The sequence below is a fragment of the Arvicola amphibius genome, chromosome 4 (assembly GCF_903992535.2).
Source record: "Arvicola amphibius chromosome 4, mArvAmp1.2, whole genome shotgun sequence".
In the NCBI taxonomy this organism is placed as follows: domain Eukaryota; kingdom Metazoa; phylum Chordata; class Mammalia; order Rodentia; family Cricetidae; genus Arvicola; species Arvicola amphibius.
Window position 1 is genome coordinate 39,236,238 of NC_052050.1, and position 21,381 is coordinate 39,257,618.

The following is a 21,381-nucleotide window of genomic DNA, read 5'->3' on the forward strand; positions in this document are numbered from 1 at the left end:
GAGAAAACTCTCCACCATCCCATGCATGAGTGGGTGCACATATGACGAACATTAGATGCATCAAGGGGAAGAGCTATGTGCAGCAAGCAAAGGCTTACACAGCCTAAGCTGCCAATCAAAACAGAAAACTACCCAGCATTCCTGCCCTGTCATCCAGCTCCACCTGCTGGACCCTCAGAAGGAAACCCAGGGAGTGTGATAACTTGAGACTCTGGAAGAGCAGTCTCGCTGAGTGCCCACTGCTGGCTTCGGCGCTGAATCTACTCTGTGCCTTGTTCACTTTGTGTTTTTGATCAAAACTTCTTGCTGCTTTGCTTTTCTTCACCATCAGTACAGTGGTCCAAGAACCCAAAACTCCTGATACAGAAGCCACCATTGATAAGGAACTTCAGACAAAAAAAAAATATGTTAATGCCTACTGACCTTGACTTCTGCCCCATAAAAGCAGGACCCCTAAAATCTTTATTTCAATAAAAAACATCTTAAGTGAATTTGATAGTCATACTGAATTGAAAATGGCCTATCTAGAAGATGGTAGATTAAAATAAAGGAAAAAGACAGAACTAAGTAAATATCTTAAATATTTAAAACCAAAATGCCAACTGATAAACAATCTACTGTGATTGCCCAGGTGTCCTCAAGCAAAGCACCCCTCCATACTCAGAAACAGAAGCATCAGCAAACAAAGCAAGACACTGTAGGCACCTCACATGAAAGTACAATTCAGAACATCTTATACAAATTTAATATGGGCAATGATGGTCACCTCTTCAATGTGCCACTTCCTGTGTCATCACCAATAAGAACATCAGTTGGAATATAATCATTCTAAGGAATCTCTTCTAATAAATAAGTAGTAAGTCTTTGCTGTCTAAGGCCTTGAGAATATAAAAAACATAGTTATTAGCGCAAACCTTAACATTATTCCATTTCACATTTAGGGTTCACTGTGAGTACCAAAAGTTGACAGGTGACTCAAACAGTTATAAACTAGAATAATTGACAATAAGAAACAAGAGTTAGGCCCTCATTTGGACTTAAAATGAAAAACATTTAAAATAAAAATTACAAGTTTTTATTGATTATCAAGAACTTAAGATTATAAGATTCTTCATAAATAAGAAAATTGACAGAATTTCTATACAAAAGGCTTGAAGGAAAAAACCAAACACATTTCAGACCAGCATAAATTTTTAATTGAATGATACTTTCTTATGAAAAATGTTTCTACAGTACTTAGTCAGTGTTCTATTGCCTGTGAAGAGACATTATCACCATGGCATCTCTTAGAAAAGAAAACATTTAATTGGGGCTGGCTTTACAGTTTCAGAGGTTTAGGCTATTATTGTCATGGTGGAAAGCGGACAGACATGGTCGCTGGAGAGGTGGCTGAGAGTCTCTCCATCTAGACCTGCAGGCCTCAGAAAAGAGAGACACTGAACCTGGCCTGACTTTTGACAACCTCCAAGGCCAATCCCAGCAGCCACACCTCCTCCACACCTACCCTATCCAGGCTACACCTCCTAATCCTCAAGTTGTACTGCTCCCTGATGACTAAGTACTCATGTATATGAGTCTACAGGGGTCTTCTTATTCAAACAACCATGGTAGCAAATCAAAAGAAAGCCTTTTATAATAAAACATTTTCTTTCTCCTTTGATAATTTTACACATGTATACAATGGCTTTTGATTATATCCACCCCCCTATTCCCACCCTTGACCTTGGTTTCTACAGCATTCTAAAACTCTTTGCTTCCCTGCTAACGTCCTTTACTAAATCAAATCAAAACGAACTCCTGTATATCAACTATATTGTTCTGGAGCCGCTCTCTGCGTAATGGAACAAGTGACTGGTATCTTCACACCATAAGGGCCCAAGGGACACATAGAAAGGCAGACTTCTAGTTTATCATTATCCTCTGATCGCTTCACTGACAATGTGTTTAATGGCCTCAATACACCACAGATAAGGAACCCAAGAACCGCTTACATTCATCTATGTGAAACCCTAGGCTGCCATGTAGGAGTGGCTGTGAGGAGAGGCAATGCCTTAAATGTGGAAGCTGCAGTAAATGACCGTGTTGAAAGTTAGCACAGGGACACCACATGGTTGGTTCCTGGCTTTTCTGGGGCAGTCCTACATCAAACTGACTGATCTCCCTCCGAAGGTGACATGAAAAGACATGTTAAGAAGAACTTGGGATAGAAAAAGGCAGTACTCTGGTCCTAACTAGCGATGTCCGTTCTAAGCACTGGACTGCAGTGCTCTTGCTGGGCTGGCCTACCAAGCAGGCATCTGCAGTTAATCAGCAATGACTTGAACAGGGTCCAAATAGAAGACAACAACACTTGATCTTTCCTGTTTCTTGCTGCTCAGTTCCAGGGACCTAGAATAGTGGGACAGTGGATGCAGGATGCCTGAAATGCCTTAGCCCTGTTACTGATAAGCTTCATGCTATGGGCAGCTTATCTACCCTCCAGGAGTCCAGTTGAGGGAGGAGGGATTGTATGAACAAGGGGGAGGCTCAAGATCATGATGGGGAAACCCACTGAGACAGCCGACCTGAGCTAATGGGAGCTCACTGACTGGACCAACAGCTAGGAATATTACATGGGACCCAACTACATGTGGATGACGGTTGTATAACTTGGTCTGTGTGTGTGTGGGCTCTTAGCATTGGGATCAGAACCTGTTCCTGATGCATGAACTGACTTTAGAACCTATTCCTCATGCAGGGATGCCTTACTCAGCCATGATGCAAGGAGAAAAGCTTGGTCCTGCGTCAACATGGTATGACATGCTTTGTTGACTCCCATGGAAGGTCTTCCCCTTTCTGCATGGAGGAGAAGCAGATGGGGGGTAGGTGGGAGGAGGGGTCAGTGAACAGGAAAAGAGGAGGAAGGTGGAAACTGTGGCTGGGTATGCTAAAAGAAATGAGAAAAATTAATTAAAAAGAAAAAAGAGAAAGTTCTTGAAAGAATGGTTATCTCTCTGCAGGTTCTCAGCACCAGGCTGTTAAGTATTTATCATTAGAAAGTGGATTTTTGTGGATCAAGGGGTGCTAGAAATAGACTATGTCTACACCAGACTTCTTCCGTTTGCCTCTCAGATTTTCCACTACTTCCAAGGAAGACAGGATACCCTAGAGATTACTTTAGAAATTCCTGGTTTGCACATGGGAGAGGCCTGGTGTTCCAGAAATTGTGTCAATGTAAGATATTCATAACATTCCTGACCCCAGCGTGGCCTGGATGATGTCATTAAATGATTATACACATTTAGCAGGAATAGTTTTATTGTTCAGTTGGGAGTGTAGAGTGACTTATTTTTCTACTTTTCTCATTGAGCTCTGTATTTTGATAGCAGTCCAGAAACCTCAATGGAATAAATAAAATAAATACTGAGACATCCCGCCCAGCAGCTGTTCCATCCAACTGTCTGGCTGTTCCTGACAAGTGAGAGGGGTAAGAAGTGGAGCTCCCCTGGCCGTCCTCTCCTTTCCAGCAGCCACCAGGAAAGGACACCCCACTCACCTGTGATGTGATTCTGTGTCTGGTGAACTGGGGCAGCGGGGTTTGGTTGGAGAAGGACGGGCAGTCCCCCAGTAGGAAAACACAATCTGAGATTCTTCAGTGCTTTTCTGAGGAATGCTGATAAGAGCAGGGAAGGAGCCCTAGAACTGGGCTTCTTGGCTTCGATTTTTCTCAGTGCCAGATTGTGTTTACTGTATCCAAGTCACAGGGTGGATTTCAGCTCAGCAGTAGAAAGTGTGCTTGGCTCACACAGGGCCTAGATTCAATCCCCACCAAACAAAAGAATGCAAGGTCATAGTTAATCCCGTAAGACTTTTGAAAGAAACAGAACATATTTTATTCCAACCCTTTCTTTAAAAGAAGCAGGAGAGGAGAGGAGAGAGAGAGAAGGAGGGAGGAAGGGAGGGAGGGAGGGAGGAGAGAAAGAGATAGAGAGAGAGAGAGAGAGAGAATTGAGAGCTGAGGCCTGGGGCCAGAGATGAAAACTCAAATGCTCTCCTATACACTTTAGGGATAGGTGGCTCTAACACCTAGAGTCACCTGGGAAGAGGGAATCCTAACTGAAAAGCCGTCTCTGTAGTACTGGCCTGTGGTCATGTCTTTGAGGAATTGTCTTGAGTGATGATTGACATCGGAGAGCTCCACCCACTGTGAGTGGTGTCTCCCTGTATCACAGGGGTTCCTGGGCTGTATAAGAAAGCTAGCAGAAAGAGCAAGAGAGGGAATCAGTACCAACACTCCTCCATGATTTCTGCTTCATTTCCGCTTGAGTTCTGGCAAGACTTCCCTCAACGATGGGTTGTGACTCGAAGTATAAAGCCTATGTAACGTTTCCTTCCTGACAGGATTCTTGTGGTCATGGTGTGTATTACAGCAACAGGACATTTGGTTTAACCTTGTACAAAACAGACCAAAGAAGGACCTCTGTTCTCAAGAGTCTCCAAAGTCATGCATAAATTTTTTATGTTTTTTTTTAAAGGAAAATGAGCCCAATGACAATGTTAGCATAAAGTCTAACATTGTTTCTAGGGAATAGAAAGTTATTACCACATTAACATTAAAATCTAAACCAACTCAGGCAGCATGTTTTTTTAATTAAGACCACTTTTAAAAGAGGAAAATAGGGACTTGGAGAAATCAAATTATCTTCCTCTTCTGTGAAACCATTATGAAAGGGCGGCCATTTCCCAGGGTCATCTTGACTGAAACATAAACTTCTTTCTTTAAAAACAGATTATTTATGTATTTGCTTGTGTGTGGTGTGTGTGTGTGTGTGTGTGTGTGTGTGGTGTGTGTGTGTGTGTGGTGTGTGTGTGTGTGTGAATGTGCTGTGTGCACTTGTAGAAATACAGAAGTCAGGGGATGGTGTCAGGTGTCTTTCTCACTCTTATTCCATCAAGGCAGAGTCTCTCATTGAATATGAGGTCCACGTTTTCTCTGCTGTGATGTCCCAACAATCCTCCTGTCTTCCCCCCCCCCTCCTCGTCTTGAAGCCGGGGCTACAGGTATTGAGGGGGATGCATGACTGCATGACTTGCTATTCTGGTGTTGGGATCCAAACCCTGTTCTCAGGATGGCACAACAAGGGATCTTAACTGCTTAACCATCTCCGCAGTCCCAAATGTTCTGATTTGAAATGCTCCCATTGCTTCCTGCTTTCACCTATCTCTTTGAGGCTCTCAAATCTCCTCTTGTCAAAGGTGGGGCACTGAGCGTGCACAGTAGCTAGATGCCTGGATCCATTGGTCACAGTAATACTTGCCAGTCCTTCAATCGCACATAGGACCAATTTCTGCCTGATCTCAACAACACCTGCTTGTGGTTGCGTCGCCGCCAGATGATGCTCAATCAACTTACTATTTGCAAAATAGTGCTTCTGAGATTCGGGATGCATGAAAACCACAGCAATCATCTGGAACTGATAGCCTCTACATTTACTGAGACATAGATTACAGAACCAGGCCTGGAAAGAGCTCGCGTCACTTCCCAGTGTGCCACTGACCTTGACTCCTCCTTTGACTCTGGTGTGTCTCTAGACTAAGGAATTCAGAGGAGTGTAGAGTGTGTCTGTCTGTTAAGGAGTACATTTCAATGCTATCACTCTGTCCTTCCCTCACGTCCCATAGACAGAACAAAGCTGGAGAGGCAATTTTTCCTCATTGATGAGACAAAGCACTCAATATAAACAACAAAAGAAATACGGGTTTATTTGGATCACAGTGGGAGGGTTCAATCCCTCCCGGCAGGAGGGAACAGTTGCTCACACTGTATCTGCGGTCAACAAGTGGAGAGATGAACACGGGTACTCAGTTTACTTTCTTTCTTTTATTCAGTCCAGAACCCGGACCCATGGAGGAAAACTGCCCACATTTAGGGCTGGCCTTCCTGTCTCAGTTAACCTAATGTAGCAGTCTCCTAGCTGGTTCTAGACCCTGTCAAGGTGACAATATCAACCATTTCCACAATTAACCCATCTGTAAGAGAGATGGCTCAGTTCTTATGGTGACACAGCATCATCTTAAGTGTCCAGGGTCCCTTGGTGACAGCTGATTCTTGTCTGTCCGATAAGGATTTAGTTACACCTTGTCCAGTGCCCGTGTGCTGAAATGACAAGTCATCTCTCCACAGCGTGTCAGGATTCCGAAGGTAAAGCATAGTTGTAATCCAGCTCCCTGATTGACAGGGCTCAGCAGCAACCTACAGCCTTCAATGAGATCCTTCATTTTCTTTCTTCGCCCTTGGCAGCTGCTGAATAGGGGTGTTGAAATAGCCTTCCAACTTTGTACTCAAGCCCCTAAAGAGTCAGCCCACACTATCCTTGTCAAGTCCCAGTGTTTCAGGTTTTTTTTTTTTAAATAAATTCTCAATTCATATATTTTCATTCTGGCAAGGGTCAGCTGCTCTGCCCAGCAGTCCTGTGTTTTCATTTAAGTGTCTGAGTGGTGCTGATGTTAGTGAGAGCTATTCCTATTCTACACATCTCGATTTGCAGAGGAAGATGAGGCATTAGTATAATCACTGAGTCTCATTACCCTGAGGTCACCCTGATAGGAGGGAAAACTTGAAATATGGGGTGTTTGCAGGAGCCAGATCTGAAAGCGGCTTACGTGATTTGGTCCCTCACTCCATGGGTTCGCATTCCTTTGCAAGCCCTTCAGATGAATGCTATTTATCCTGGGGCTGATCTACAGTTTTGGGGACTGTGCTCCTTTTAAATTGGCCGTAGCTTTTAGTGGGTCTGGGATCACTCATGGTTTCGTTGCTAATTTAGTAGGACTTTTGTCACTAACTTTGGAGGTTTCTCCTTCCGGTGCTTTGCCAGTTCCTAAATGTATGTCTCGTTTCCCACTTCTTAGTGAGACTCAAGGCTTGCATAACGAAGCTATAGTTTGTATCTGATTTTCACGCTGTCACTTCAACCAATGAGGCAGATTTTCCATGAGACAAAGTAAAGGAGAGAGAGAGAGAGAGAGAGAGAGAGAGAGAGAGAGAGAGAGAGAGAGAGAGAGTTGTACCTACACACAGATTGCATTTCTTGCAGTATTAATCTTGAATTTTTGAATTTGTGGGCTTAGTTCTCTTTCATGAGGCTCGATGGCAGCCAGTTCTTTCCTAAACTGTCTTCCTTACAATAATACTTTGACAGATACAGACAGAAGCAATCAGCACACTATCCACATGTGTTTTGCAAAGTTTCCCTTTGGAGCTAAGATTGCTGTGTATAGGCCCTGAGAGCTTTGGTACTTTGGAACACTGGCCTCCATCTTTCCAACCTGAGGCATCATCTTGTTCCACCTATTGCCATCAGTCTGCGGAGTTCTATTTGTTACAGATTTTTATTTAATTTATTTGCTTTGTGTGGAAGGAGAGGTGCTTTGCCATGTATCCCAATGCTGTTCTTGAACTCACTGTGTAGCCTAACTGGCCATGAACTTAGAGCAGTTCTCCTGCATCAGCCTCCTACATGCTGGATTATAATTGTTCATCAACATGATCCACTGTCTTGGGTTTTTAATGGTGGCACATGATCATGGCAGGTGTCTATCTGTTAATCATGGCCTCAACACAGCAAATATTCATTTTTCTCTCATGTCACAGTTTGAAATAGAGTGTGTGCCTCTCCTAAGCAATGACCAATAACTTTGAGGTATGTATTTCTTCCATTTTGAAATTCACCCCATGTGATATCTTGATCTTAGGGTTACAAGACTAGAAGTGTAGGCGTTTTGTAGGGACTGAAGTAGTGGCTATCATTTCAATCCCAATTAGTTGGCATTTCAATGTATGGCCACCAATTTGTGCATAGAGACTACAGGAAAGGCTCATGGATGGATAGGGTGGGAACTCACGGTCTCTGCCACTTTAAGACAAGAGGGGGGAATTTTAGGGCAAATGAACACCCTTCATGTATAAGCCAGAGATGACATGAGAAGTCCTGTAATATAAAAAGAAAGAATATAAGGGTCTCTCAAATGTATAACATCAATAATCCTCAGATCTATAGGAGAACTCTTTAGAAGGCAAAAGGGACATCCTCTCTCACCCACCACTCGTGATTAGCATCTTTGATGGGGGCACTTGGGCATCTGTGATTATCTGTGATTATTACAAATCTGTGGATTATGTTTGTTATGTTTTTATTTTGAGTGTCTAAGTGATGCTGGTGCCAGTGTGAGGGCGGTGGAGCTACTGTACACTGTCACTTTCAGAGTTCTGTCAGGTTAGTAACCACCCAAGACTACTGGGTACACTGGTGGTTATAACTTTGAATTACATTGACCCCAATGCCCAGCTTTGGATCACCCTCTTTTGGTCATAGTTTGGGATTTCTCTCTAATTATTCATACCTAAAGAAGACAAGAGAACCTGGGCATAGATGAAGACAAAACAAGATTTTTTTCTTTAATTCCTAAAATGAAGATCTAGACTGGGCATGTATCTCACTAGGTAGGGTGCTTGCCTGGCATGTACGGAGCTAGGCTGGTGGTGTATCTCGCTAGGTGGGCACAATGCTCACCTGACAAGCACGAAGTCTTGGATTTGATCCCCAGCACTTCAAAAACTGTCTGTACAGGCACACACCTGTGATCCCACACTCTGGAAGTAGAGGTGAGAGGATCAGAATTCAAGATCATTTTTTGGTACATATTGAGTTTTAGGTCAATCTGGGCTACGTGGCACTCGATTGGAAAAAAAAACAGAAAGAACAAAGGCAAGGGAACAAACAATCAAGTAAGAAAGAAACAAGAGAAAGAAGAAAAAAGAAGAGGAAAAGGAGGTGCTAGGTTTGGAGCAGGTCATGTGTGCTGCTTCTTTTGGCCTTGGCATGGGAAGCCCCTCCCCTCTGTGCATTCACTGATGCTCTGCGTAGCATTGACCTGAACCACGGGGCTTGTTAGATATCACTGTGGTGTAACACGCATTCCTTCCTTTCCGACTCCACTGTCATGGCTATAAAAGAACTCGAAGATGATAGTTTAAATGAGGTTAGTCTGCCTCCTTGTGGCTCTTTTAGGATGTCAAGCACAGTTTGTTGCTGTGTTGAGATGAGAGCCAGCTAAAGGCTGCAGGAGAGGCAGAAAGCCCTGTTAGATCTGGTTAAAGCCTCGGAGCATGGTCACCAGCACGTTGGCTGCCTGCCACGAAGGTGTGGGCTTTCTCCTGACACTTCTGTTTCTACCTGGGGCTTTAATGGGGGCTCAGCTGGAAGGTGCAGGGGTCTGTCAGGATCTTGTACTAGGTGTCCAGTCTTTACTTTCCATGCCCCTTCTGACTGGCAGGGAAAGAACTGTTTGAAGACCCACGGCTCCCAGGTGTGGAAAGGAATTTGCAAGGTCATGCTGGCTCAGTATCTCCATTCTCAAAGTAGGAGATGTCTATAATATTCTGGACTGGAGGGACTGGGAGACTGTGAGGCGATCAGACAAATAGGAGTCTGGTACAATAAGAGGTTGCATGAAAAGTCACAGCTTTGAGACGTAAAAAGTTATTTGGTAAAGTGGTTAGGCTGATGTCAGCTGTCAGAGGCAAAGCTGGACTTGGCTTTGTCTGGCCCCAGCCTGTCTGGTTTTCCCATCTAAGCTCAGCCTAGAGCAAATGACCCAAGAGTTACCATCTACGATCCCCTCCCTCTGTACACATGCCCTGTTCCTCTATGAGCCCCCGCTGCACCCATGCCCTGCTCATCTACAGTCTCCTCTCTCTGCACCCATGCCCTGTTCACCTACAGCCCTTCCCTATGCACCCATGCCCTGCTCAATCTACAGCCCCTCCCTATGCACCCATGCCCTGCTCATCTACAGCCCCTCCCTATGCACCCATGCCCTGCTCATCTACAGCCCCTCCCTATGCACCCATGCCCTGCTCATCTACAGCCCCTCCTATGCACCCATGCCCTGCTCATCTACAGCCCCTCCCTATGCACCCATTGCCCTGCATCATCTACATAGCCCCTCCTATGCACCCATGCCCTTTTCATCTACAGCCTCCTCCCTATGCACCCATGCCCTGCTCATCTACAGCCCCTCCCTATGCACCCATGCCCTGCTCATCTACAGCCCCTCCCTATGCACCCATGCTCCTCTGATCTACAGTCCCTTCCCTCTGCACCCATTCCCTGCTCATCTATGACCCCTCCTTATGCACCCATGCCCTGCTCCTTGCCACCCTGTTCATCCCTCCAACTTTGTTTTGCTCCTTTTTAAAAAAAGCATCAAAGATAGTATTTATGCAAAAATATATTTATATGAAAATTCAATAGTCATACATATAAAAATTCCACAGTATCATAACACCATGATTTTATCCTAAATGCTTTAAAATACAACCTTTTCATTGATTCTTGCAAAGCCTGTTCACAATACTAGAGCAAAGTAAATGGTAATACAACATTAAAGTGACAGGAGGTGTCTACATTCAAATCACACCAAAGTACATGGCAAATTAAATAAAAATATTAATAACTTAGAGATAATTCCTTAAGTGTGGCTGTTCACATTCCTACAGACAGCAAAGATCCCTTAGAGACAGAATCCATCCTTCTCATCACAATTCTCAGAAAAGACAAGGGGGCAGATTTCTTGTTTCTTGTCTCCTGGGTTTCTGTTCAGGTGAGAGACTTCAAGGCTTTGGAGTTTGGGTTTTCTTGTCCAAATACTTCATGGCATCCTGGACCCATTGGTGTTGGGCGTCAGTACAGAGCTCCATACCCTTCTTGGTCTTGAAGCTGTGGGAAGAGTGCTCTGTTAGAGAGAATGTGACTTATCCTGTGAGTACCTGCCTGGTGCATTATCAAAATTGATTGACCTTACCCCAGGGTGGAGGAGGAAGAAGATAAGACCAAAGGAAGGGCTCTAATGAAAAAATGTGGTCCTCACTGGCCAAGACAAACCCCTTCCTCTCCCTGGCTCCTGGCTGGAGAGGGAAGTTTGAACTGGTGGCTCTGAAGAGAGTGGCAAGCTTCAGTTTCCCCATTGAAAGTTATCTGAGTTTGCAGTAGAGTCTCCATGCATCGAGTTGTTTAGCCCTATCCACTGCCTCTGGGGAATGGCCTAGCCCTAAGGGACAAAGGCACGGGCTGCATACTCACATAACAGCTTCCCAGGGACAGTGGCTACTGGTGATCTTTTTGTAGCTCTCCAGATGTCTTCACGGGAATCTTTGGTTTCTTGACATAGCAGGCATGTGGGGTTGAATTGATCCCATCTACAATGAAAGAACAAGAAAGGGTTCTTCGTGGAGGATTCTGGGTTTCTTTGTTATGGTTGATGGGATGGTAGTAAAGCAGTCAGAGAGGTAAGAAAAGACCAAAGGAGAAGTTGCCCACCCCTAAATATAGCGCCTCTCCTCTTTAGGATTGTCCCCTCAATTCTTTCTCCCTTTTTACGGGTTCTATGCCAGTCAACAGGGACAAGAAGAGCTGAGGACAGCTCCGGGTGTCACTAGATGGATAATGACCCAGCTCCTTAGAGTAAGACAACACTAGTTACAAGTCCCTGTTTTGGATCAGAAAACTTTGTGTCTCATTGTGAGCATCTTGTAGATACAGCCTCTACAGAACTACTGTCACTGGAAGCTGGACTGACTGAAGCACACACTAGACCCTGGTGCTCTTCCCCTTCCCTCTTCTACTCAAGAACACACCCTACCCCAGACCCTTCTTTGATAACCTAGAGCCCCATTACTGGAGAAGTAGCTGGCTCAGCAACTATCTTGTTTCTACTAATGATCCTGGAGGGATCAGATTCAAGTCCCACCTCTGGCCCTGGGCTGCTCTCGTGTCCCTCTTTCTATTGCCTTCCTTTGACAAAGCCAGTAAGATGAAACGATGGATAACCCTCATTCTGTAATGGTCCGTGAAAAACCAGAGAAGGGGCAGCATGCTCCAGGGGAAAAGGAGGCAAGGCCATTCTTACCTGGCTGAGCCTGTATGTGGATGCTGAAGGCAGCCACTGTGAGCAGCAGGCACAGAAGCAGTGCAGAGGCTTGCATGGTGGAGAACGGGGGAGCTGGCTTCAGTAAGAGCTGGCAGATTCTGAGCTGGCCTGGCCTCTGGTCTTCTGGCAGTTCTACCTCCTCTTTTGATAGGCAGCAAATGGGGAGGAATCTTCATTTGGAATGGAACCCAGGAGGGTGTGATTTGAGGCTGTCCTATTTCCATTTAATATCAATAATGGAAAATGAGGTAGTGATTCTGTCCAGATAGAAGGCTGTACTGTGAATTCTGGGTACTCTTATCAGCTTAGATCCTAGGAAAGGAAATAGTTACTGTAGAATGAGGAAGGAAACGGATGACCAAGTCAAGGGATACTCATTTCCTCCTTCGACCAACATCCTTAGGATCCCCTTCTAGCAACAGGCACTAAATATTTGGCTAGATTTAAAAATGCACTCAGAAAATGACAGTTCTGTTAGTTTTTCAAATCTCAGAGGAAAGTAGAGTAATAAAATGTTAGCCAAAAGAGAAAGAATCTCCCAAACCCTTGTGTCTAATATAGCTTTTGGTTATATTTGTGCTCAGATAGGAAGGCTGAGTGGTCCCAGATAGGCAGGGTTTGCTTAGGATCTTCCACTTTGCAGGGAGATGATGGTTGAGGCTGGGGATCATCCCAAAGCCTCCCCTCCAAGTCTGGCATCTGGAAGAACTTAAATAGCTATATGGTGGACCAGATGTTGTTCTTTGGTTGCTTCCTCTCCCTCTTTCTCTGCATCCCACTGTGAAGACCATATGTTTTACATGATACCTTCAAGTCCCCAGAAGCATAAATAATACCTCTTAGAAAGATTGTGTAAAGGAACCTACAGACATATTTTAAAAACCACTCTATAGAACCACAACTATAAGGCAGAAGCAGAGAGAGTGTTTAGAAAGAGCAAGGGCCTGAGCTCCATCCCCAGAATTACTATCCAGAGGCATTTAGAATGACACATCACATGGGGCTCTTGGAATCTTGTGGTTTTCAAAATATCTGATTAGTTATGAAAATATCCTTTCTAAGTAAAAGAACATAGGGAAGTCAAGCTTAGTGTAATGCCATATGCCTTTAATCCCAGCCCTCAGCATGTGAGAGGCCAAGGGAGGAGGATTGTGAGTTTGGGGCCAATCTACATTACAGAGTAATTACAGTGATACATCAAGTCAAAAGTCCAGAGTCTGGGGACGTAGAACATGCTAGGCATGAGTGCTTGCCCTGGCTTCATAGCAAAGTCACAAACCTAAACAGTAATCAAGCAGTAATGTGAGAATCCAGCCTGTGGACCAAGAGAACACATTCACAGATCATATCACTGACAGACAACGGGTTGAGAGTTATCTTTCAGCTAATATGAAGAATTCCCACAACTCAGCAGCTAACCAAAACCAAAACCAAATCTGAATTGGAAAGGGGGAAAGAGTATCAATGGATGTTCCTTAGGGATGATAGGCGACAAGCATAGAAAAGGACATTCCACATTGCTAGTCATTGGAAGTTTGTGTGAGGCCCTGAGTGCAATGTCAAGACCCTGTATGTAAATAAATAAGAAGGAAAAGGAAAATCTGAATCAAAACTATTAGGAGATATCACTTTGCCCCATTATAGTTCTTATATCAAAATATGAACTGGCTTACTTTTTTTTCCATACAGGGTTTCTTTGTAGCTTTGGTGCCTGTCCTGGAACTTGCTCTGTAGACCAGGCTGGCCTTGAACTCACAGAGATCTGCTTGCCTCTGCCTCTGGAGTGCTGGGATTAAGGGTGTGCGGCACCACCCAAACTGGTGCTTATAAGCTCAATGGTAGAGTATTAGCCCGGCATCTACAAGACTCTTGGTTCTAGTCTTAGTAATGTCAAACAAACAAACAAACAAAAAGAAACAACAACAAACTAAAACATTAGTGGGCAAAGAAGGGAATGGGAAGTTGTTTAGTGAGGAGAGGTAGTTTGGGTTTTACAAGGCCAAAATGGCCAAGAGGTCTGTTGTTCAATGATGCTAGGTATGTCAACATTAATCCCATAAACTATACTTAAAGATGGGAGGTATGGTCAATTTTGTGTTTCGTCTTTTTGCCCCTGTTTTAAAATTTAAATGGGAGGATGAGGTCTTTAAAAAGTGAATTTCTAGTTCCCAGTACAAACTGATGATTGTTCTTCAAACAATGACTCACTGAGCTGTTTCCGACTCACTTGGAAACAATGGGTACTAGGAATAAGGCACAATAGATACTTACTGGGAAAGCAAAACCGAGAAACTCAAGCAGTGGGGTTGTCAAGAGGACTAGGTTGGTAAAGAGCATGCCGTGCAAGCATGAGAACCTGGGTTAGAGCATCAGAACTCACCTAAGAGTTGATTGAGCACACCTCAAGTCCCAGTTTTGGGGAGGTAGAGACAGGAAGATCTCCAGGACCCTCTGGCCAGCCAGCCTGACCCAATGAGTGCACTCTGGGTTCAATAAGAGACCCCGTTTCAAAAAAAATGTGGTCAGTGCTTGAAGAACAATGACTGGACCTTTGGCCTCCACAGAGATGTGCTCCTAAAACCCAACAACAAGAGACCGTGCCCAGCAGTTCTTGTACTTCCAGATAAGTACCAGGAGAGATGCTCCTGGAGCAGGAACTTTGATCTTGTTCTTATGACAAGCATCCTTGATCATGCCTTCAAGACCCATCAGCTATGGGCTTCTTGGCTTGTCCTTTTGCACCCACTGGCCACACTGGGGGTGAAGTCGCGTGGACTTCCTTTAGTAGCCATCACTGCTGTTTGCTGGCTCACAAAAGGCTGAAGCTGGTTTACAGCTGGTACAGGACTAGGGGCTTCTGATTATCTTGGCCATATGATTCCTTCTGGGGAAAAACAAAAACAAAACCTTGCTATTCTGAGTTACTGGTACAGGTGTGTCATCTCTTCCTCCCTCCCTCCGTGCCTTTCTGGCTGATTTCCTTGCTTCACCCACACCTGCTCCACAACTCTTTGAAGTCAAAGCTGATAGGCTTGAATGAGAACTCCAGTTTCTAACCAACTCCCTTCTTTAAACCACTTTATCCAAAGCCTTTATTGCTCAAAACCTTAAAAAAAAATTTCATCCCCATGCCTTTACGCCATATAGTTTTCAGTAGAACTGTGGAGGGCATGCAGTCAAAAAAAGGTAGTCTTCAACAAATGCTGCTGGGAAAGGCAGAAATCCACCTTCAGAAAGATAAAAGGAAACCCCAGCTCTCACAGTACATGAAAATCAACTCAAGTAGGTTAAAGGTATAAAATGTGAGACCTGAAACATGAAAGGACTAGAAGGAATCATACAGGAGATGCTTCATGATGTGGGACTAGGCACAGAGATTATGGGTAAGACCTCAAGGCATAGGAAATAAAGGCAAGAACGAGTCAACGATGTTTTGTTTTTTTTTTTTTTTTTAAATCAACATAAAGGTTAGGAAAGGAAGCAATCAGCTGAGTTAACAAATTAACCCATAGGATGGGAGTCGATATAGGAGACTCCATTTCATCTATGGTGATGTGCTGCCACCACATGCGTAAACAGTCTATCGAAAAAGTCACCTTCACCAAATAAAGGCACAGATAAATAACAGATACCTCATATCTTTACTGAATCATGAAGTATGATAGTTAGTGTCAATTGTCAGCCTAACAGAATCCAGAGCTACCTGGGCAGAGGGCCTCTTGGGTGTGCCTGTGGGAATATCTTGACCTTGTCAGGCTAACTGGGGTGGAAAGACTTTCCCTCTGTGAGAGGCCCCGGTCCCTGGCTAGGACCTTAGGTTGCATGAGTGGAGAAGCAACCATGCTAGCATTCTCAGCTTTTCTCTTTGGGAGTGTGGACATGAGTCAGCTTGGCTTCAAGTTCTTGTCGCCTCGTCTTCCCTGCCCTGATGAAGCCAAGGAGAAACCTTTCCGGCCCTAAGTTGCCTTGTCAGAGTATTTCAGAGTATTTGTCACAGCAACACAAAAAGAAACAAAGACATCAGGGAAATGCAAAATCAAAACCACAGTGAGACACCACTTCCCTCCCAGTCAGAAGGGCAATTGCCACAAAGATCTAAAATAAATGGTGCTAGCAAGGATGCGGAGAAAAGGGGTCCCTTGAAACTGTTAGCAGAAATGCAAACTAGTGTAGTCATTGTCAGGAAAGGTGTGGCAGCTCCTTAAAATATCAAAGGTTACAATTAGCATATGATCTGGCAATCCTTCTCCTGGGTCTGCTGCCAGAGGAACAGGAGTCAGTATGTCAGGAGACACCTGTGCTCCATGCTTATCACAGCACTGTCCACAGCAGCCAAGAGATGGAAACAGCTTAGTGCTGGTTGATAAATAGATGAAGATGATATGGTAATAGTATAGAGTAGACGAATAGCCACCGAAGGATGGGGCCCTGTCACTTTTGACAAAATGGCTGAAAGCGGATGTCATCGTTTTACAATGAAATAAGGTCAGACGCAAGGAAAGCCAGTCGCATGTGATCTTCCTCATGTGAGAGCCATGAAAGCTGACCTCATGAAAGCTGAAAGTAGACTGGTGGTTACTAAAGACTGGGTGGGGCAGGGTGATGGGAGGGTGGCACAAAGTCAACTCGCAGACACCCTTACAGAAAGATTGGAGAAAGGAGTTCTGCTTGTTGTATTATATGCTATTAATTTAGTTAAGTAATAATCACTCTGTGCATATTTAAAAGGACAGAAGAAAGGATTCTGAGTTTTTTTTCAATTTAAAGATGACAATTGTTTCAGTCTGTGTGTGTGCGTATGTGTGGTGTGTGTGTGTGTGGTGTGTATTTGAACATTACGCAATATATACAGGTCCTAAAACATTGCACAAGAGGCTGGAGTGAGGGCTCAGTGGGTAAAAGTATTTGTTTTACATCTTTGGAAATCCATATAAAAAATAAGATATGGTGGCACTCATTTATAATATGGGCACTCCAACGGTGAGATGGAAAGCGGAGACAGGAGAATCACCCAGAATCTCGTAGGTAATCAAGCATAGAGTAGACACCAGTGACAGAAATAAGAGGGGTGCTTGCTCAACTAGGTAGAAGGAGAGAACCAGCTCTCAAAAGTTGTCCTCTGACCTCCACATATGCTCTGCAGCTCACATGTGCTGTGCGTATGCACGCGCACACACATACACACACACACACACAGTGATGACGATGATGATGATGATGATTTTTTTAAAAATTACAATGGCTTATAAATGTATGTGGTTTTGGTTATGATATAAAAAGAAAGCTTTGAGAGTCCGTGTCAGCGCTTGATGGGGAGCTCCAGCTGTGTGTGCCATCAGAGTCTACAAGATCCGGACGTTTTTCCTAAATTCTTATTCCTTTTCACTCCTAATAGGAAGTTGGCCAAGTTCAGAACAAAGGCCATCAAACTCTACTCATGTGTTTGTTTATTTACTTGTATGTGTATACACCCATGTGCCATGCCTTATGTTTGGAGGTCAGAGAACAACTTGCAAAATTTGGTTCTCTCCTTCCTAGGGGTTGAACTCAGGTATTGAGGCCTGTTGGCAAGTGCCTTTACTTGGTGAGCCATCTGGCTGGCCCATGTGCTTTCATTTTAGAAGGAATTCGAGAGTATTAGAACAATGTATTAGCTAGGCCTCTCTCCGTGTGTATATTATATATAGTTTTACATCCACACATGTATGTACATGTATATATGCATGCACACATATATGTGTGTCTAATCATAAAAGAGAATTGGTTTCCTAACTGTTGACTGAGGTATATTCCCCCAATGAGCATCTGCTGTGTGCTGGAGAGCGAGCAACCCAGGAGCTACTCACTCCGCAAAATTGGAAACTTCAGGAAAGCAGGGGCCAGTGATGCTGCTTCAGTCTGAAGCTGAAGGCCTGCAAGCTTCACAGAGAGCCACCAAGATCAGCTTTACTGCAGGCTGAAGAGAGTGGTGCCTGAGGTCCCCTGGAGTGGAGTTTGGTCATGCTGTTTGGGTCTCCTGCTTCCCTTTCTGTCTGGACCTCTGGCTAGTTAGATGCTGCCACCATATTTGGGGTGAGTTTCTGCTTGTGGCTGACCCATGTTCTCATCATCTCTACACCTTCATGGGCACATCCAGAAGTGGGCTCCACTGACCTAAGTATCTCTCAATCAACACGTGGACGGTCAGATAAGGCATCACGTACTGGTCGCTTAGAAGCACCTGCTGTACTTTACCTATACAGTGTCAGACAAAACATGACACCCACAAGGTTATTTGACCACCTTCTTAGCAAACCAGACATAACTTTCAAATACTGTGCCCATCTACAGAATATAAACCTTTGTCTGGTCCCTAGGTATGTGGTCTAAAGAGCAACCCTGTCCTACCTGACCTTGCAAAGGGGTTTGTGGATGTCAAACCCCTGATATGAAGACCCTGAGACAGAGCATCTTGGCTGTGAAGATGTGCTCAGGACAATCACAAAGGTACCTTGAAAGCAGGAAGGTCAGAAGGTTAGAGAGATGGGATTACAGTTGAGTGTGGTGGTGCATGCCTATCACCCTAGAACTGGACAGTCTGAGGCAGGAGAATTGTCATGAGTTCAAGGCTAACCTGTGCTACATAACAGGTTTAAAGCCACAGTATGAGACTCTGTCTCATAAAGCTGAGACAACAGCAAAACTTGTGGTTAGAGAAGCAGAGAGATGCTTACAGGAGGAGGGATGGGGGAATAAGGGGGGGCGTGAGAGAGACAGAGGGACGGAGAGACAGAGAAAGAATCCAAAAATGGTTTCTAGAAGTTGTAAATAGTAAATCCTTTAAGGGACTGCAGCTAGACTGGCCCAGCGTAGAGTTAACAATCCAACTGTTTGCTAATGTGTTTGGCTGTTTTAAGCCTTTGGGTGTATGTTGATTTGTTAGTGGCAATCAGAGACTAATACAGAGTGTGATACCTGGGGCAGCATGCTGCTATAATAAATCATAGAAATGGCTCTGGGGTTGAGCAATAAACAGAGACTGGAAGCCCGAGAATGATGGGAAAGGACAAAGACATTCTGGAATAAACTGCTGGCAGCAACGGGAAATGAACGCATCCTACTTGGCTTCCTTAAGTGCCTAAGCACGCCAATGCTTTGTGCTCGGTTCCATTGTGCAAGGACCAAGGAACCCCTGCTTGCTTCAAGAAAAAAGAAAACAAGCCAATATTTCACAAGAATGAGCAGATAGGGCTTGCAAATGCGGCGGGAGCAGGCTATGGGGCTATGCAGGGAGTAAGTGCATGTGCCCCCATCCCCTTTCCCTTTCCTCCTCTCAGGTCCTTTGCAGCCAGTCAGCCTGGCATCAGAGACCCCTTGTTCTATAAGCTACTCATTTCCACTTTATTTCCTCTTTGCCTCTTTGCAACCACTCCGATTTGAAATTTCTTTTCTGACCGTTAATCAACACTGAGGACCGTTGAACCTGGAATGTAGGGTCTAAACTCCACACAACAAAACCTACAAATTGTTTGCTGTCTGAGCATTACAGCCCTCGGAGCTCTGAAGGAAACCCTCAGCTTCAGCCAGAAAGTCTGGCCTGGCTCAGATATGCTCCAACTCTGAACTGCAACAATAAAAACTTACCAGGAGACAGGATCCTCCATCAGAAGGGAATCTCGGCCCCTGTTTATCTCTGCAACGCCTCTCCTCCCCCACTGAATTGACAGACTCCATTGATCTCAAGTGACAAAGTCTGTGTCCACCCAAGTGTCCTTCCTTCTAGGCAGTCTTCCCAGCCTTGCATGCTGCCAAAGGCACTGCTGGGTCTTGCTTGACGATATCTTTCTCCCCACCAGGTGGAGAAGGTGAGCACCATGAGAGCTGATTTCCTAGCAAAAGATGCTCACCCTCCCTCGTGGAGAGAGGCAGTCTCTATACAAATGTCCTGTGCCACAGATTTCATCTGGAAATCCAGAGAGAGAAAAATCTATCCATTTGAATGGACAGCCTAGGTTCCTGGGTGTGGACTCAGGATGGTAATGGGAAGAAACGCTTTTGGGTTTGTGAGAAGTTGCCCCATTGACAAGTTCAGGAGAGGTCTGCACCTAACGCCATCCCCCACAGCCCAGCACATTGTTCTCTGGAGTTATTCCTTGGACCCCATCTTCAGTCCTCATCTATTGATGGACCACAGTCTATCACTTGTCTCCACATCTTCCTGTCTGCAGGAAGCCATCAAGGTGTGTAGAAGGAGCAGCGGGCTGTGTTCCTGCCGCCCCGCTCCCGGCCATGTGGCTAGCTTATGCCCCGAAATAACAATACACAAACTGTATTCATTTAAACACTGCCTGGCCCATTAGTTTCAGCCTCTTATTAGCTAATTCTCACATCTTGCGTTCACCCATATTTAGTAATGTGTGTAGCACCACAAGGTGGTGGCTTACCCGGAAAGATTCAGCATGTCTGACCTGGAGGCTAGCTCCATGGCGTCTGTCTCAGAGAGGAGAGGCATGGCAACTGCTTGAGGCATCTGCCTCACTTCCCTTCTTCCCAGCATTCTGTTCTGTCTACTCCACCTACATATGTCCTGACCTATCAGGCCAAGCAGTTTCTTTATTAATTAACCAATGAAACAACAGATAGATAGAAACACTCCTACATCAAAGGTGCATTTTCCAAAGCTTTCCCTGAGCCTCTGAATGGGACACATCCCTCTTCATTGAACCAAAGAGTTTCAGCTTTTCCTTTAAAGGATGAGGTCAGAGGCAGTACCATGCCTGCATTTTCATATTCAAAGCCCTGTATTCAGGCTTCTTTTGAAAAATTCTCATCACGTGACATAGGTGTGGCCCTATTTTTTTCCTCCCTTCTCTCTTTGATACAACTTGACAGACACATGGCCCCATTTGATTGTTTTTCTCTTCACCTTTTGATGTACATAGCATCCTCCTTTCTACACCTGCCTTTCTTTTTCTTGATGTGTCTGTGCTTTTCTGGAAAAACTATGACCATTATCAAGGATAAGTTCTTGTCTTCTTTTCTCTATGAAGCCTTAAAATAACCTTCTTATAGAAGGAGGTTAAGTCCCCTCTCCATCCCCCAGTGCCTACCCAGTTAGGGAGTCAAGTCGGAGAGTTAGAGATAGAAGTGATTCAAGCCAGTTAAAGGGCGATTGGAACACATGGCAGGAAGGACTGGGACTTTTGTCAAGTAGGTGACTGAGAAGCAATACTGGGGACTGGAACAGTGGTCCTAGCACGCCTGATTGGGCCCTGTTTTAAAGCGTCTATGACACTCAAATGAGACCATCCAGTACGAAAGACTGGGCCATTCATTCTGTCATTCTTCCACAACGTGCCCCAACTGTACTGTCCTCCAAGCTTAAACACTCCCTGCTTTGCAATTTCCCTCAGGAAAACACCCAAAGCCAGA

At 44.6% G+C, this 21,381-nt stretch overlaps 1 protein-coding gene across 1 annotated transcript; it reads right to left on the bottom strand.

The window, feature by feature from the left end:
- Positions 1-10,354: 10,354 nt before the first annotated feature.
- LOC119812599 (C-C motif chemokine 7-like) lies at positions 10,355-12,025 on the bottom strand. Its single transcript, XM_038327364.1, is given in 4 exon segments — positions 10,355-10,760; positions 11,124-11,182; positions 11,184-11,239; positions 11,950-12,025. Coding segments are annotated over 4 exon segments (297 nt in total). The 3' UTR covers positions 10,355-10,654.
- Positions 12,026-21,381: the final 9,356 nt, after the last annotated feature.